This window comes from Nestor notabilis, unplaced genomic scaffold (assembly GCF_000696875.1).
Source record: "Nestor notabilis isolate BGI_N333 unplaced genomic scaffold, ASM69687v1 scaffold5536, whole genome shotgun sequence".
Taxonomy (NCBI): Eukaryota; Metazoa; Chordata; class Aves; order Psittaciformes; family Psittacidae; genus Nestor; species Nestor notabilis.
Window position 1 is genome coordinate 147895 of NW_009932276.1, and position 19026 is coordinate 166920.

The window sequence follows — 19026 nt, forward strand, 5'->3', positions numbered from 1 at the left end:
CTGGTAATACTGGAAAGCTCTTCCCTAATTTTTAGTAAATGTGACGTGTTAAGAACTTTGTGAAGAGATGCATTTGGACATGTGAAGCTTCAAGGCAAAGTAATAGGCTTGAGGTTTCTGACTGACAAGACACATGTGAGTACATGCAAAATGTGCTCCTCCTGCTAAAAATAACATTTCTCCTGTCAACCACGATGCATCCACCCCCACAACACCACCCAGAAGAACACATTAACACCTTGGCTTTGCACGTAGCCCGATTCACAGCAGCCACAAGTGGTAGAGGGATCTGCACTCTGTGTGCATGCTGACAAATCATATGGCATAGCGAAGAACAGAGGAGTGAAACTGGGCTAGCAGAAGTTGACGCCTTATCATCACAGTCCCTTTGAGCATGCTGTAGGCTGACACCTCCACCAACCGAGTCATCTCCCCGATGCCAGGATGAAGAGCACGAGCCCACTATCCTGATTTAGCCTCTGGTAAGCAAGGCAAGGCTTGCCACACCAGGAAGGGTGGAATAGGTTCGTTGATGCAAATGTACTGTAACAGCATGGGTGCATCAGCTTGGGGACAAGCAAAGCATGTCCAACCACTGCTGCTCACAGTTGTGCTATAGTGACATGTAAATATAGACCAGTGATGTGAGATGTTTCTCCCATTAATGCCCCCCGTTTTGTGCCTAATACCATCCAGAAACTTGTAGATAATATTGCAAACCAAGAAGGGGTGGGTTGCACGTAGGTATTACGTTTGAAAAGGACTCCTGCAATAACTGAGGCGTGGATCTGTCATACAGCCTCTGTGTGTGTGTGTGTCTGCTGGCACTGCAGTCACCAAGGCAATGAAAGACATGGACAGCAAAGCTTTTAGAAGTGGTGAAAGACTAGATTTTTCAATAATTATTTCCTATGAAATAATAATTTTTTTTCCTGCAAAATTAAAGCTTTCTGCTAAAATATTAAGGACAATAAAAATTTACCATTCTTTTGAACTTCTCACTGTAATTTCTAGGCAAATAATTTGAAAAATCATCAGTGACAGTTTTGCTTCAGTGCAAATTTTGATTGTTTGCACAGTGAATCTCTTGAAAGAGGTGGAAACAAGTTGTAGCTATAATATTGGCAGGTGATGTGAGGTTGATTCTTGGTCAGAGAGGTCACTGTCGGTCCACTGCAGCCTTTCCCTGGGACAACATGTAGCTTTATTCAAAGGAGATTGTCAGAAACCCCAGGAGATTTAAATGCATAAATTCCAGTCTCTCCTCTAGCTGGCAAGCACATGAGCCTACATTCTCACCCTTAAAATTAAGCTCCTTTAACTCTCATTTAAGTGGTTAGGCAGAGCCCTGGGCTCTCGTAGTGCTTCCCTTGTCTGAACTTCCCCTGATGGCTCTGGCAAAGCCAGGCAGGCTTTGAAGGATGCTGAAGGCACCCAGTCCTTTGCAGATGGTGCTTAGCACTTAACAGGATCAGCCCCTTAGTGACTTGTATGGTGCCCATCACCTCAGATGCCTTACTGGTTTTTATATTATGCAATGCCCACCATATGGAATTAGCCAAGTAAGCTGCTTTCTCCCAACCTCAACTGTTTGTAATGCTTATAATCCCAGATAGGTGTCTGTATAAAGGAGTTCCTTGTTAAGTGCAGGAGGGAGCAATATTCTTCCATAAGAAAATTAGGGAGCTGACAGACATCTAAAGCTAAAGGTTCGCAGGATTGTTTTTGTCCGGCCAAATGTTTTGCAGTTTTGGGGTTGGTTTTGGAGATTCCAGTGTTTAAATGTAGTTATTCAGCAGGTGGTCTGGCAGTAGCTGTACATGAGAAAACAGCTCGCCCATGGCAAGTCCTGTCCCCAATAAGTTATCAGCATTTTAGGTTGTTTTGTTTTCTTTCCAGTCCTTTCTTACTCCTATTCTAGCAAAAGTAACACCAGCAGCAAATACCTTCCTGGGATGAAAATCTGAGTTCATCAGCCAAGATGGAGCTTCAGATTTGGCCTGGTTTGGTTTCCCTCTTGGAAAAGCTGAATGTTTGGATTCTTTTGGTGGCTCTGGTCACATTTCTTTTGATTATTGACCTTGTGAAAAAGAGACGACCCAGGAATTTCCCTCCAGGCCCACAGCTCTTTCCTCTTGTGGGAACCATTGTGGACCTTAGGCAGCCCCTCCATCTTGTGCTGCTGAAGGTAAGCGTTCCAGAAACATTTCTCCTACTAACAGTATTTTACCTCTTCAGTGACTTTTGTCACCAAACCTGTGACGCAATGGCAGCCTCTGAAGAACTACCTATATAGTAGCCATGTAATAGGCACCCTTCTTCTTTTTACCTCTTACTATCATCTCCTCTTCCATGGGAGTAGGAAGTTCCAATGGGAAAGAAACTCGTAACAGAGGAAGACTTCTATGTTCGTCCTCTTTTTTCCCATCTGACCATCACCGTTTTCTGTTGGAGCCCAGGAAGGGTTTGGAGGGGCCGGGCCAGGCTGGGGGATGTATGGCAAATGCTGTGTGAGAAATGAACTGTTTGGATTGTGAAGATCACCTCTGGAAATCATCTTGTCGTTGTCCTTGCTCGGTGGCCAACGATTTGCCCCATTAGATCTGAATGAAACCTTTAAGGCCCTGAGTTGACCATCCCTGTTGCAGAAAGAGGCAGTGATTGCAAGAGTGGAAGGAGAATTTGCTGACTGCAAATGTCCTTTCCAGTGACTTTATCTCTTGCTTTTACTTAGCAGGCTGACACCAGTCTAACTACTCTGGATTTTAACAGGCCACTAGCACAGTTGTCCCCCAGGAAGGGAACCCTTGGGGCAGGCTGAGGCAGCATGCTCAGGATGTTTTGTCACATATACACACAATTACTACTAATAAAATTAACCACACACAATGCCTGAGACACCCCTTTGGTCCCAGACTGGTTTCATGAGTTACCACAACAGTTCAGGGTGACCACGTGTCTCCTTCATGCAGACTCACACACCTCAGCAGAGTGAGGTTTGAGAGATGATACAACCAGCCTTTGTTCTTATACATCAAGGAGTTGAAGGCTGCAAAGAGGACACTAATGCTAGCAAAGTCCATGCAAGGAAAATGGCCATAATTTGGCCATAGATGCATTCAAGCTTAAAATTAGATTTCTAGCCACCACCAGTTGGACCCACTTTTCTAAATGGGATAGCTGAAGCAAGAAACCACACTACGCTAGACACAAAGTTGATGAAAGGGATTATTTGTTTTGCTTTGCCCTCTGCAGCAAGAGCCTGGGCATGGTGACCTCTTGTACCCTTGTATATAAAACATATAAGAAAACCCTCTCTCCCACACTACACTCTAGCATTTTTTATGCCATCTCCAGCCTTCATAGAATGGATAAGCTTGAATGGGACCTATGGAGTTGGATTTGAGTTTTTCTTAAGTCCCTTTGCTCCAAACAGGTCTAAATTCAAAGTTAGATGCTATTGCTTGAGGTCTTGTCCAGATGAGTTTTGAAAATCTCCACCTTCTTTCTCTCAGAGGCTGCTGAACTCTCTTTCAGCTTACTGCTCGGTACGGGAACATCTTCAGCGTGCAGTTTGGAAGCCTGACTTTTGTGGTAGTCAATGGGTACCAGATGGTGAGAGAAGCTTTTGTCCACCAGGCTGAAATATTTACAGATCGGCCAAATATTCCACTCCTCCAAGAAATATTTAGAGGCTTTGGTAAGCGCAGCTGGTAGGATTTTGGTGCAACTGTTTCATCTATTTGCAGTGATAACAATTAGAGTGAAACAAACAGGTTGAATTCGGATCTTGCTGACTGCACCCATAAAAGCTTGCACAGAGGAAGGCAGTAACTGGATTCAGTCTCATAATCTCACAGGTATACCTTTTAATCTCTCTAATAGTGGTAATGATGGGATCAAAGTCAGATCCTGATAAAAGAAGAGAAACAAATGCAAGCTGCCCACTGATTGATACACGTGAAGAGTTTTCCCCTTGGTTTTAATTTCTCCTTTACTTTTTCTCCATCGGTTGCATATAGCTCCAGAGACAGGGTATGGTGCTCCTGCTTGCAACTCTGCCAACAGCGTGATAGTACTCATAGTATTTTGGCTTACACTTTTTTTTCCCACACAAAGTGACAAAGTAGCAGATTAAAGCAAATCCATAAAGCTAGATCTTTAGCATAAGCCAATTACTCTTGAATTTTAATTCCCAAGCTATAGTTTTTCCTTGTCTGTGGGGTTTGTTTGCTTTGGTTTGGGGTTTTTATTCAAGGTGAAAGGCCACTTCTGAATCCTATTATTCATATGCTCCACTCCCAGCAGTGTTCAAGGGCAGGTTGGGCAGAGCTTTGAGGAACCTGGTCTAGTGGAAGGTGTCCCTGCATATGGCAGGGGGTTGGAACTAAATGGTCCTAAGGTCCTTTCCAACTCAAACCATTCTATGATTCTATGTGACCCAGAGCAAGATTAGTTTGCTTATTTTTTCTGCCTATAGGGCTCATATCATCAAATGGGCATATTTGGAGGCAACAGAGAAAGTTTACTTTAGCAACACTGAAAAGCCTTGCTGTAAGTTTTGAGGAAAAAGTGCAAGAGGAGAGCCGGTACCTTGTGGAGACGATTGAGGAGGAGAAAGGTAGGTGGTTAAGGTACAGCACCATGTCCAAACCTTCCAACTAATTGAACGATGAGTAGTAAAACTCTTACTCCGATGCAGCTCCTAACATGCAAAACTTTTCTTCGATAGCTCAAACCTTACAATTCCAGACTGTGCCTTTTAGCACTTATTTTGGACCTCAGGTCTAATATTTTAGTTCCTCCTTATTAATATTAGGCAAATATATACTAGGTGTTTATTAGAACTTGTGTGTTTATATGACTAAGAAAGTCTCTCCTATATTCTGCGAAGGAATAAATGCAGCTCTCCTGCTGTCAGGCACGTATGCTCAGAAGCTTAGTTAACCTCTGCTTGTCCTTGGTTTTGCAAAGTATTTTAAAACTTGTTTAGTCAGGCTTTCCTTTTGTATCATGCACAGATGAAGCGTGTGCATTGCTCTTTTATGGTCCAGCTTTTAAGAACTGCCAGAGCGATATTAGTAAGAATAATTTGTATGTTGGTACATGGGTGATGTTGCACTTCAGCTTTAAATAGAAGCAGATGGGGTTTAGCTAATTCTATGGAGCTATATATAGTAAACAAGAAAGATCTAAATAGGAATTGTGAAATTATATACTGAACTTGCTCCATTTTAATTGCTGTTGCATTGAACAGGCCAAATACTTCATGCTGCCAATTGATTATAGTCCTTTATAGTCCTAATCAATAAACTAATTAAGCTGCTGGTTTGGGCCTTTCTTCCATTAGTAATGACAAATAGTGATCATGTCCATCACTCTAATATCTGAGCACCAGCCCAGTTTAATTACTTTCTTGAAGCAGTCCTGTGCAGAGTGCCTTGCATTTCAAAGTGATGCTCCCCAGCATACCAACAGCAGCTCGGGGCTGGACTGGATTTGTTACTGATCCTAGTGTCTCATATCATGGCAAGTAGTTCTCCAGGCTGCCTAAATGTGCCCTAGGAGATGATAGCTCTTCCAAGGAATGATATGTGACAAACAGCACAATATAGGAGCCGATGTGCATCACCACATCTAGGGGCCATATGAGCTATTGGTGGATTTTACAGGTGGGAGCAGAGACTTGCAGTCCTCTCCCTCTCCCCTCTCTTCTCCATCTCATTTCATTTCTTTGTGGTGGACAGTTAAAGGCCAGCGCAATGGCATTTCTTCAGTGTGGTTAGTCCTGAGCTCCCTGCCCTGGGCTCAGCTTTCAGGGGCTCTGTCCTGGTGTTTAAAATTGGCACTAAAAACACATTGGAGCAGGCAAACCCGGCAGCCGTAGCGTGGCATGTTCCTGGTTGTTTTCCCTGGAAAACAGTTCAAACCCTGCTTCAGCAGCTCTGTCCTAACATCAGTGTGTACCAGCAGCCTGGGCTGGAGACAGGAGAGGATGTTCTCAGAGAAGGGATGTCACGGTTCACAGTGCCCAACCTCCAGCAGGATGCTGGAGGTGATGGGGGTGGTGGGGACACCATGGATGAAAAGTAGGTGAAGTATCATCCCATCTTCACCGCCATTGATCCGGTAGAGAATGTCATTTTGCCTGAGACTTCAAAGAAAAAAGATAAATCTGCCTTTCATTTTGTTTGCTCCAGGCCAGCCATTTGACCCTCATTATAAAATTAATAGTGCTGTTTCGAACATCATCTGTTCCATAACTTTTGGGAACCGCTTCGACTACCATGACAACCGTTTCCAGGAATTGCTGCACTCGCTGGCTGAAACACTGCTGCTCATCGGAAGTTTCTGGGGCCAGGTAAGGCCAGTTGGATGCTTTTCTAGCTTCAGCTGCATGTGAGTTCTCAGAAACCAGAGTTTCTAAGTCACTGACATAATCTGATGTTCCCTGTACAAAAAGAATCATTCTATAAGGGAAATGATGATGAGTATTGTTTTACATTAGGCTGGATTTATACACAAAATCCATCAGGAAAGCAAGGAAGCAAGTTAAAATTATTTAGGCACATGGAGATAGAACACTACAGGATTGTGAAACCAATCTTATACCTGACATAACAAAAAAAACAACAGGAAAACCTTTAAAATATCTGTTTCTACAAAAATAAGGGCCAATTAGTAGCACTCTCTGTGAAAATTCCCATCTTTTCCTCCACCCCTTTCCCAATCAGTTTCTCAAATAACTTTTATTCATGAAAAAACTGCCTGAGAGTCCAGGTTTATAACCAAAATAGGTGGATGTGGGGACATAGCTTCTGCATGGCTACACACCATCGGTCAGGTCTGACCTCTGTCCACTCTGTGGACTCCAGCACCAAGGGGAGTCTCTGAACCCACATTGATTTCTGACTCCAGTGGCCACCTCACATTAAGGTACAGCTTTGGCCACCCAAGAGAACTTTATTAGCAGAAAACAGCACGATGATTCTTATCTTGTTTGTATTTGTGCGTCTGTGTAACTAAATTGACCTTTGTAGCAAAACTGGTATTTTTCTAGTAGCAAGCAGAGCTAATAAATTGTACTGTCATCCCAACTACGACACCTGCTCTCTTCTAACTCAAGAAGAACTCTTTTGCTCTGTTTGATTTCTCACCAGCTGTATAATGCTTTTCCTTTCATCATGAGATGGCTGCCAGGACCCTTTAGGAAAATCTTCAAGCACTGGGAGAAACTTCAGTATTTTGTGAAAGGAGTGATCGCAAAGCACAAGGAGGATTTGGACCAGTCCGAGGCAAGAGATTATATTGACTGTTACCTGAAGGAAATTGAAAAGGTAAGAGGAAGATGCTTAGAAGGTAAAAGGAAAACGCTTAAAGCTCAACCCATAAAATGAGCAGACAAGCTTCAAGGCTGTTTTGTCAAAGGAGCTCATGCCTCTCGCGTTGCCATCTCCTCCCTACCTCTTCCATGCCAAACTTTTAGCAACAGCAGGAGACTGATTACTTTGAAAACACAGATCCTTTTTTTTTTTTTTCCATTTGGAAGTATTTACACTTTGTCTTCTTCCATTTTTCATTCTGTCACACGGCGTAGGAGGACTCTCAGGGAACATGTTCATGTTTCTAGGAGAGCTCGCAGGCCTGCGTTTGCTATTGTGAAACTTCACATTTGAAAATGCTACCTGCTCTCCAGACTCACTCCACAGCAACCAGGGTGTCTCTCAGAGCAGGCTGTAGGGCCTGAAATTCAATGAAAGTAAGCGGTGGAAATTTCCAAGTCTGGCGTTGTCCTGGGTTCAGCTGTTAACAGTCATTTTTCTTCCTACTTGCTGTGTTTTGGCTTTAGTCTGAGAACAACACTGATAACACACCGATGTTTTAGTTGTTGCTCAGTAGTGGCTACCCTACTTTTCAGTCCCTCATGCTCTGCCAGTGAGGAGGGGCACAAGAAGCAAGGAGGGAGCAGAAATAGGACACATGACCCAAACTAGCCAGAGGGCTATTCCATACCAGAGCACATCATGTCCAGTATACAAACTGCGGAGAGTTACCTGGAAGGGCCAGATCGCTGCTCGGGTCAGGCTGGGTATTGGTCAGTGGGTGGTGAGCAACTGTATTGTGCATCACTTGTGTTTTAATTTCTTCTCTTGTTGTTTCCTATTATTATTAGTAGTAGTAGTACCATTCTTTCTATTATCACTATATTTTACTTTATTTTAATTATTAAACTGATTATTCTTATCTCAACATGCGGCATTTACATTCTTCCAATTCTCCTCCCCATCCTGCCCTGGGGAAGGGGGAGAAGGGGTGTGGGGTGAGTGAATGGCTGCATGGTGTTGAGTTACTGGCTAGGTCTAAACCACAACAGGCATGGTGGGTAATAAACTAACAGCAGGACTTTAGTTACATCCAGGTGGTTTGGGGTTGGGTTTTTGAAAGCATCCCCTCCTCAATAAGAGAGGGATTTTCATTGCCGTTTTTTTTCCCTCAAGTCTAAGGGTGACACCAGCTCATATTTCCATGAGGAAAACCTGCTGTGCTCCACCTTGGACCTCTTCTTAACTGGGACAGAGACAACGGCAACCGCCATCCGCTGGGCTCTGCTCTACATGGCCATGTACCCCCACATTCAGGGTGGGTAGGTAGGGCTGTGGCTGGGTCCTTCATTTAGCCCCAAACTAGATAAGTGAAACCCAGAGTTATTCCCAACTCTGCCACACGTTGGCCTTGCCTGTGCCCCAGGCTTCTTCTTGGAAACCTTTTGAACACAGGCATTGTGTTGCTTTGCTTTCCATAGAGAAAGTGCAACTTGAAATCGACACGGTGATCGGCCAATCCCGCCAACCCATGATGGCCGACAAGGAGAACATGCCTTACACCAGCGCGGTGCTGAGCGAGGTCCTGAGGATGAGCAACGTTGTGCCCCTGGGGGTGCCCAGGATGTCCACCAGTGACACCACCCTGGCAGGCTTCCACCTGCCTAAAGTAAGTGGAGGCCACCAGCCTTCCCCTCGTCCCACCACAGTGGGCTCAAGTCCCAAAACCTGGAGGAGAGCCAAATATCACACTTGAATAGACAACACAAGCCCTCATGACAGATGCTGCAGAGCTGTTGTGGGCCTCATGTTCTTATGGAAGAGAATTGTGAGATCCTGTGTTGGTCATAAATTTCAACTGTAAAAGGTTTATCCTTTAACTTTTACAAAAGATGCCCTCCACACATCATGGAAATAGAGGGCCAAGAAGCACAAGAAAGCAAACAGTTTGTGTTTGTTAATTCCACAGAGTATTAAAAATCATCTATTAACAGCAGCACTTGATAAAAGCCAGGTAATAGGTATTGATGAGTACACACTGTTCTGTAATTATGAAAGCAAAGATGAGATTTATATATAACTGTTCTCTTCCATGTATATGACTCGTTGCATCAAGGAAAATGAAAAGTAAAAATTCTGGGCATTTTGCTCCACACTGCTTAGAATATCTCTTTTTCTGGTGGAAGATGTGGAGATAAACCAGATGAGGTTAAGAATAAAAGCACAAGAAAGCAGATCGATTGAAAATTAATCGGTTAAATTGTTCCAAATTCCTATGGGAACACAGTGTCACCAAATAGAACCTGGGTTACATTAACATCCCCAGTTACAGCAGCACAAGGTAAGGATCAACACTATGGTGATATATAGCGGCGCGCAGAAGTGAACAATCCCGTAGGCTTTCACCCTCATTTAATTACTCAGCTCAGGAAAAAACGTTTTGCCCTTAAAATAAATAAATAAATAGTAGTTTATATTGTATATGGAACAGAGCTAATAATAAACTAGTCTGACAACACGTCGGCTCTTCTCCATCATGTAATCGCCTGATTTCTCCACCTCTCACAGGGCACCACCGTGATGACCAGCCTGACTTCGATAATGTTCGACAAAAACGTGTGGGAGACTCCAGACACCTTTAATCCTGAACATTTCCTGGATAACGGCCAGTACAGGAGACGGGAGGCTTTTCTGCCCTTCTCTGCAGGTAGGATGATAGATGGGGAGGTGGGTTTTCCTATTGCAATGCTTTTTGCACCCCCTCAAGACACCTCCTCCAGAGCAGGGGACACTGCTCCTTCTCCAGCTTTCAGCCCATCCCCACAGTGAAAATCCCAGTAACAGTTAACACCGACTGCTCGGAGCGGGAGGGAGATCAATTTGTTATTGCAGGATGATGAAATAAGGCTTTTTCCTCTTGCGCAAGCTGCGCAAATGTTGTTTTCTTTCACTGCGTTCCCCCTCTCGGTCTCTCCGCGCTCAGCAGTAAACTTGTGGGGAAGGTTTGTGCAGGATGTGTGGGTGAACATTGCCACCTAACCTTTCGAGGAAGAAAAGCTCCCGCAGCCTGCGCAAAGCAGCGCATGCGAGAGGAGCCCGAGAGGTGGTTGGAGCTCGCTCGGGACTCAGTGGGGGTTATTTCGGCTCCTTTTCCAGGTAAGCGTGCTTGTCCCGGCGAGCAGCTCGCCAGGACCGAGCTCTTCATCTTCTTCACAGCCCTCCTGCAGAAGTTCACCTTCCAAGCACCAGCAGCTGCCACACTGACTTTCGCCTTCACACTCAGCCTCACACGCTGCCCCAAGCCCTTCCAGATCTGTGCACTGCCTCGTGATTAACGCCAGCCTGGGGCTGCCCCGTGACCCGCTGCTTCCCAAAGTGTCCCTCTCTGCCCCATAGATTTGGGTCTGGAATGATGGGCCACAGAAGCCTAACACCCACCAACATGTGGGTGGCAGTGAGCAGCGAAACTTGTAGAGACTTTTTCGACTTATGTGACTGAGCATTAAGGCTTAGAAATGCAGTTTCCTGTGTGCTTATGTTTGGAATATAGACATAGCAAAAATTGCTTTTTGATCTCTTTTCTTCTCACCTTCCAAAAGTTACTTTTCTCTGGACACTCACGTAGGATTCTGAATGGTTAACAGGAAGAGGATTAAATACAGTTCCGTTTCCTCTGGCTTCAGCCTCCCACTCTGGCTTTGCTTTGCTGCACTACAAAGCAATCACTGTGCAGTGGCAGATTTATGCCACAGGGGAGAGTCCTTTGCACATCATATCCCTGCCACGCCGGGCACTCGGGGTTTTCTCAATGAGCTGCTGCTCCTCTAACTGGTCACTTTAATCCCACTGCAGTTTGAATTCATGGTTCGCAGTTACAGGCTCCCGTGGTTGGGGGTTTTCTCTATAAATCAGAAAACATAAAAGATCTGTGGGCTTTTCTCACCTGTGAAGTTTTCAAAGCCATTCAGGACTAGGCACTGGTTTCACTCTGGCATAGGTCTGACCTCTGGTTTGACACTACAGCTTGTATTATTTGCACTGGTTTAGCAAATAAATGTTGATCCTCTTCCATTACAAACTTACTTTTCTCTGCCACTTTAGGACTTCCTCCCCTGCTCATGGAGGAAATAAATGATAGAAGTGTCCTTTTTCTTGGGAAAAAACGCACCCTTCTCCCCCCCCCGTTTTTCAGTGTAACGATCCCATAGCATAAAGGCAGGAGGCATGAATTTGTTTGTTCTTTTGAGTGAAATATCTCATGTGAGTGAAGGGGAACACACACATCTCCACAGGCTCATGCCTAAGTATGCTTAAAAGACAGAGGTAAAAAGAGGTAACCTTTGAAGTTCCACAATAAAACTGTGAGATGGGGTTTTTCAGCCTGGAGAAAAGAAGGCTCCTTAATGGGAGACCTTAGAGCAGCTCCAGTGCCTAAAGGGGCTCCAGGAAACCTGGAGAGGGGCTTTGGACAAGGGCCTGTAGGGACAGGCCAAGGGGAAAGGGCTTTAACCTGACAAACACCCCTGCTTCGTTCACAATAAAACACCACACATACAGACATCAAAATTCAATGCATTGTATGTATGTGCAAGAGCAACTTCCTGTCCCAGAGTCACTCTCAGATGGCAAAATTCAGCACAGCCTGTTACGAGCTCCCCCAAAGGGCTGCAGCTTCTGGGCATCTGCTTTGGCTTTTCAGCTCCTGCCTTAGCTTTGTTGGGCTTTCAGCAGCTCCAGCATGGGCAACAGACTCAAAGGCCAAAGCAGGTGAGAAGGGATGGCTGGAGGGCTCAGGGCAGGACCAGCCTCATGGCTGGAGAAGGTCTTTCTGCTTACTCTTATCCACCAGAGGTCATAAAATTACCATGCTTAGAACCCACTGCAGCTCTTGGACAGCTGTTGGCTTCCAGCCCACATCACACTGACACCCTGAAACCTCAGCCCGTGACTCAGATGGTGGCTTGTGAAAGGTTTGTGCAACCTTATCTCGAGTGCCCCCCCTGCCCTGGGGTGTGGTCTGAGACTCCCTGTACCAGTGAAAAGAGCTTCCACAAACAAGGAAAACACGAGGTGCTCAAAGCGGCTGGAGACTCCCCGGCACTGGGAAACCAACACCAGGACACAGCACGGTGAGGGCACCATGGGGAGGGGAGAGCAGGGCTTGTGCTGAGCTATGGGCTGGTGGCAATGGCACAGGGAGGCTGATAGAAGGTTTTAATCTTGGCCCTGTGAAGCTTGTTTCTGTTCTTTGGACAAAGACGTGGATCACAGGGGGTTTGTAAAGCAGTGGTGGGAGGCCAGAGGGGAAAGGGAGAGCGGGGGGTGTTTTGGTTTTTGTTTTTTAATGAGATCAGAGGAAATGCTTGAGTTTAATCAAGAAGGGCATTAATCAAATCGTCTGTGCTGAAACCTGGGAAAGCAGGAATCCAAATGAAACCTCAACCCAGGTCAGCAAAAGCTGCTTCATGCTGTCTCATGTTGTGCCCACAGCTGTGCCAGCGCACTGCCCATCTTCCCCTGTCCCTGGGGGTTCAGTGGTGCTCCGTGAGCTCGATGTGCCCTGACCCCACCATCCACCCATGCTGCACTTCCTCTGGGAGAGCATCTCTTTCCAGATGCTCCTTGTCTTCTTCTTTGTCTTCCTCCTCGTCGCCGACTACATGAAGCGCAGAAAGCCGAAGCACTTCCCTCCCAGCCCTTTCTCCCTCCCCTTTCTGGGGCACGTCCATCTGATGAACCCCAGCAATCCCCAAGCCATGGTGCAGAAGGTACAAGGGATGTGGGCACCTCAAGGAAGGGGATGGAGAGGATTGGAGCTATGCAACCTTTGCAGTGTGGGGAAGGGGTTAAACCAGCTTTTAACCAAAACCCTATGGCCCATGAGGACTCAGAGGAGCAAAACCCAGGGCAGGTAGAAGGTTTGCCCTCAGTTAGCAGCAATGTGTATGAAGTTTGCGTGGGTACGAGGCAGTGGGGGAATGTGTGGAGTGATTGGAAGGGTGTTTGGGGAGCGAGTGAAAGAAAAGCTAGAAAAACACAGGACTGAAAAATCAAACCTGGGGAGTTTCGCTTGATTTATGGCCAATTAACACCAATTCCTGATCAGTAATTCAGGAAAAGAGGAAATAAGAAGAGACAAATACACAGGGAAGCAGACACTTGTGCAAACATACCATCTCCCTCCCTCTCTGTTTCCCTTATTCTCATCCGTGTCCCCTGCCAGGGCTGTCTCTGTCCCAACAGACACATTCACTGCTGATGAAACCCCTTTTCTTTATTCCCCCCCCTTCCCAGCTTACTGAAAAATACGGGGACATCTTCAGCTTGCAGATGGGAGATATGACGTTTGTGTGCGTAAATGGGCTGCGTATGATTAAGGAAGTTCTTGTAAACCAAGGAGACAACTTCATGGATCGCCCTGAAATTCCTATCGACAAGGAGGTCTTCAGCAGCTTGGGTGAGTTATCCCTCAGGTCAAAGCATTGGTCCTGCAGAGGTCCAAGACAGCTGAGATAAGGGAGAGCCCTGAAGCTTTTTCCCCTTGGTGAAGGGATCTGCCTTGGCTCATGGTGCGGTGTTCCTGCCAGGACTGGTCTCCTCCAATGGGCACTTGTGGAAGCAGCAGAGGAGGTTCACCTTGACCACCCTCCGAAACTTTGGCTTGGGGAAGAGGGGCCTGGAGGAGCGCATCCAGGAAGAGTGCCAATACCTTGTGGATGTGTTTCGGGAAGAACAGGGTGAGTACCATGGCCTTCATAAGTTGTGCTGAAGGCAGGAATTGGTATGGCCCATTATAATTTCATCCATGATTCACCATATACTGAAAAATACCTCGCCTCACAAATGATGCTAGCACCCCGGCATCTCCCTTTTGCAGGTACTTTGCCTTCAAACTGAATAGTGAACGCAGCTAGGTAACACCCCAAGTGTAATTCAAAGCCCACCTTCAGCCTACTGCTCTCCTGAGATCCCTGGAAAATCGTGTGTGTGTAAACACCAGTGTTTCCAATGAATTCAAATGATGTCCGTTCTGCTTTGGACAGTAAACAACCATCTTCACTATCCGACTGAACTGGGACCACTGGAGCTGCCCAGCCAAGCTTGGCCAGCTCATGGGGGCAGCAAAGCCGGGAGAGCAGTGACATAGGAATGGTGCCCATCGAGGTTCCACTGTCCTTGGTTTGACTGTCCTGGGGTTAAAGCCACAACAGCCACTCATTTCACTCACATTTACTGAATATTTTATCTCTGACAGCTGTGTTTTCTTCTTTTCTCTGAAGCCTGGAAATGAATCGATCATTCCCTTTTTCTTCTCCAGGGAATCCTTTCAACCCTCGCTGTAAAATCAGTTACGCTGTTGCAAACGTCATCTGCTCTGTCACTTTTGGCAGTCGATTTGACTACCACGATGAGGAGTTCCAAAACCTGCTGCAGGTGTTGAACGAGACATTTCTTCTCCACGGGTCCATCGTGAGCCAGGTACAGCCGTCCTGCCACCAACATGGATGGTGTGCAGTTCTGCAGGGTCATACTTTCTTCTCTGGAGTCAACCTCTAAACCTGTATCATTCGCACCACCAAATGTTGTTGCCGTTCCCTATTCCATTGCACAGGGTTAGATTTGCCTGTCATTTCTTCCTGCCTTATTTTCAAGCTGTGCATGTTCATGTTGCTCTCTTTGACCCCACTTCATCTTTCCTGCCCATAAACTGCCAACCTGCCTGCTGTAACACCGGGTGATGCACAAGTCACTCTGTCATAGGAATACCAATCCCCTGTAATGCTCTTCTGGAGCCAAGCTATTTCCACCACTTCTAGTCATTTATTAAGCACGGCCTTGCAGGCTCCTCAAGTTTTGATAACAGAAGGGGTTTTTTTCAGTTGTTCATTAAATGTGCCTTTCTCCATTGTGTCCAAAGCTGTACAACGCTTTCCCGTCTATACTAAAGTTCTTGCCTGGACCCCACCAAACCATTTTTAAAAACTGGAAGTGGATGCAAAGTTTTGCACAAAAGAAAATTGACAAACACAAGGAAAATTGGAACCCCTCGGAGAGCCGGGACTTCATCGACAGCTACCTGCAGGAGATGGCCAAGGTCAGCAATGCAGAGCAAGCCCTTCTGCAACTGGGCTTAGAAATCAGGAGGGATGAGAAATCATAAAATGGTTTGGGTTGGGAAGGACCTTAAGATCATCCAGTTCCAACCCCCTGCCATGGGCAGGGATGCCTCACACACCATGTTGCCCAAGGCTCTGTCCAACCTGACCTTGAACACTGCCAGGGATGGAGCATTGACCACTTCTTCGGGCAACTTGTTCAGTGCCTCACCACTCTCACAGTAAAGAACTTCTTCCTTATGGCTAACCTGAACTTCCCCTAAGTTTAAACCCATTGGTTCTTATCCTGTCACTACAGTCCCTGATGAATGAGTCTAAATTCTTCATCTGAGCTGCCTGCGTGGCCATTTGTGAGCTTAATCATCAGGGTGGATATCAGGTTCATGGCACCCATCAGTGGGACAGAAATGCAGAGTGGCAGCAGCTCTGCTGAAATCCTTGGGACTGGCTTTTACTATCTCACCTTTTTGTGCAGGACACCAACAGCACCTTACAAGAGGAAAACCTTGTGGCCTGCACACTTGACCTGCTGATAGCTGGGACTGAGACCACTTCCACAACTATCCGTTGGGCTCTGCTCTTTATGGCCAAATATCCAGAAATTCAAGGTACAATTATCAAAAGCTCAGTGTTTTTCCTTGCTTTTTGTGCTGACACCTTCATGAGAGACTCTCTTTTTTTGAGGTCCTTGGGGGACCCTCACAGCAACCACCTTGTTCCAAGGGCATTTCTTCTTGGATCTTGGCTGATCCCTGCTCTTTCCCACCAGCCCGTGTGCAAGCAGAGATCGATGCGGTCATCGGACAGGCACGGCAGCCAGCCCTGCAAGACAGAAACAACATGCCCTACACCAACGCCGTCATCCACGAAGTGCAGAGGAAAGGTAACATCATCCCATTCAATGTGCCAAGGCTGACAGTGAAGGACACATTCGTGGATGGCTACCTCATACCAAAGGTAACCCTGCTCATGAGTGCTGAGACTTCAGCAAGCAACTCCCAGCTCCCCAGGCACTATTCCCCACGGCACAGCCATGGCGTCTCTGCCCTGTCCAGAGTTCAGTCCCAATAAACACCTATTTTTGCCATCCAAGAAATATTTGCTAGCACATTGAATGATATAGAGCACTGTGGGCAACGCTCTCCCCACAGACACCATCAAGGCACAGATTCCATCTCATACCGCTGTTACAGGAACTTTGACGCAAGGTTACAGCAGATAAAAATGATGCTGATAAGGGAAAATTGAGGGTATGTAATCATTGTACCTCAGAACAGACAAGAAGTAGGAAAAACTGCCTGTGCAGGGGGATGTTGGACAAGTAACTGCAGCATAATTTGACTAAGGCTGTTCTTCATGGAGAGGAGACTAGAAGATAAAAATGCTCCTCCTCCTGTCAGCAACAGAAGAAGTGCAATTTGTTTTTCTTGTTCTCTTCTTAGGGCACTGTTATGGTGACAAGTTTAACCTCTCTGATGCTTGACAAGAACGTGTGGGAAACCCCTGACGCTTTTAACCCTGGGCATTTCCTGAAGGATGGTCAGTTCTGGAAAAACGAGTATTTTATGCCATTTTCTATAGGTAAGATCTGCTGGATTGTGACATTGTGAGGCAGTGGGATGGGGCTTCTAACTGCACAGTGGAGACACAGAGGAAAATAGCAATGGAAAGGGCAGACATTGGCTGCACACTGGGAGGTGTCACTCAAGCAGTGCTGATGTGGCCACACCAAAGCATCGCAACAACACCGGGCCCTTTCTTGTCCCTCTTCTTGTCCCATCCACAGAGATGAGGATGAATAAAAGACCATAAAAATGCCAGAGACCCTAGAAACACCTTTACCGAGGCAAGAGCATCACCTTGTGCTCTGTCTCCCACATGGCTGGGTTCACTTAGGGACTCCACTGTTACAACCACAGGGTACCCCAGCCAAGAGCTTCCGCACAGACATTGCTTTTAGCACCCCTGTTTTCCATACCAGCATCATACACCTTCTCTGGTAGTTCTCTTTGGCATAGCTCATACAAACCGCTTCCAGCATGGACATATCCAGACTATGCGTGTCACCGCAGCTTATCCAAGCATGGGAGGCTACAACACATATTCAGTTACATACACATGCCCTCGCGGTGTCATTCAATGCAGGGGGGCAGCCTATGCTGTAACACAAGCACCAATATTGGGGTGCCCAGTTTGGGCTGCAAAACTCATCCTGGGAAGGAGGTAACACAGCTGCACCATAGTCCTAATGGAAGGCAGAGGCTTTTTCATCAGCTTGCACAGGGGGGTGGAGTAGATGACCTTTGAATGTCCCTTCCAACCCAAACTATTCTGTGATTCTATGATGTGGCTGTCTCTACAGGGAAGCGTTCCTGCCTGGGTGAGCTGCTGGCCCGTGCCGAGCTCTTCCTCTTCTTCACAGCCCTGCTCCAGAAATTCACCCTCCAGGCACCCCCAGACACCACGCTCAGCCTCGAGATGCAACTGGGCATCACAGTGGCCCCACGGCCCTACAAGATCTGTGCCGTGCCTCGGTAGGGGAGCCTTGGCCGCTGTCCTCACTGGGAAAAGCCTTTGGCAGGGATGAGCACACAGTAGCTTCGCTGGGTGGTGGCAACAACTGCCCACTTCCTGTTTGTTTCTCTTAAATCAGTTGCAAAATCAGATCTTTCACAAGCAGACCTTGCACTCTGTAGCACATGAGAATGATGAGCCTGGGATCTGCCAGGGCGCTTCTAGGCTTGCCCTATGGCACTGTAAAGGAACTGGGGGCTTGGGGCTCCCCTCATTTTATGATGGATGGCCATGCTTCACAGGGACAAGAGAATGGGCAACATTTCAGAGGTTGCAGTGTTCAGGCTGTGGCTGTGTACGGTGGAAGAGCAGAACCACCCCTGTGTTATAACATTAATACAGGTATTAATCGCTAAGATATTTTTGATTTTATTATCACTGACAAGTAATCCATTTAAACGAAAAGTCACTCTGTAACGTCTCTCTCTCATGCATCAATAAAACCTTACTACATTTCTGTCATGAAGCATTCTTCAAAGCGCAGACCAACACTGGCTGTAGCCCCAGGTTTCAGGGCAAGGGATAGCAGGGGGACTGCAAGCCCACCCAGGCAGAGGCAGCAGCACAGCAGCCAACCCACATTGCTGCAGCATTGCTCTCCATCAGCAGAAATGTTGGCACTGTAACAGCAAAGGCAATTCCTACAGAAGTGGTGAAAATAAAGGACCCTGACAGTAGAAGTGAACTAGCAGGGAAACCATCAAAGCCTATGGCCAGGCCCTGGTGTGCCACAGCAATTACATGTGTAACACCCCGACAGATGTTTTAACATCTGTACTTTTTGCCATAGAAGTTGTGCATCCTGGCTCTTAGAATATACTAAACTCTTCCTGTTTACCTGCCCATCAGCCCAGTGGCTGATGTGCCCGGAAGGGTGAGCTCCAGCAACACACAGTGCACAGCTGCACTCAACAACCTAAGGAATAAAAGGGTCCCATGGAAAATACAGCAAAGAATTGCTATTATTTTAAATTATTACCAAATGCACCTGTCCTATGGAGACAGACTGAGAG

The 19026-nt window shown here is 46.4% G+C and overlaps 1 protein-coding gene across 1 annotated transcript; it reads left to right on the top strand.

Annotated features, from left to right (window-relative positions):
• The first annotated feature begins 1981 nt into the window (after nucleotides 1-1981).
• On the top strand, nucleotides 1982-17977 carry LOC104407121. The gene is made up of 19 exons (XM_010016308.1): nucleotides 1982-2188; nucleotides 3538-3700; nucleotides 4481-4621; nucleotides 6201-6361; nucleotides 7161-7337; nucleotides 8499-8640; nucleotides 8804-8991; nucleotides 9891-10029; nucleotides 10479-10649; nucleotides 12022-12089; nucleotides 12938-13090; nucleotides 13617-13779; nucleotides 13910-14059; nucleotides 14641-14801; nucleotides 15241-15417; nucleotides 15915-16047; nucleotides 16209-16396; nucleotides 16882-17020; nucleotides 17802-17977. Exons 1-19 carry the CDS (start codon nucleotides 1982-1984, stop codon nucleotides 17975-17977), a joined length of 2997 nt encoding a protein of 998 aa, XP_010014610.1.
• Nucleotides 17978-19026: the final 1049 nt, after the last annotated feature.

Coding starts and splice junctions, on each gene's coding strand:
- LOC104407121 (XM_010016308.1), top strand. CDS start 1,982: ATGGAGCTTCAGATTTGGCCTGGTTTGGTTTCCCTCTTGGAAAAGCTG. Junction 8,641..8,803: donor CATGTACCCCCACATTCAGG/GTGGGTAGGTAG, acceptor TGCTTTCCATAG/AGAAAGTGCAACTTGAAATC. Junction 14,060..14,640: donor TGTGTTTCGGGAAGAACAGG/GTGAGTACCATG, acceptor TTTCTTCTCCAG/GGAATCCTTTCAACCCTCGC.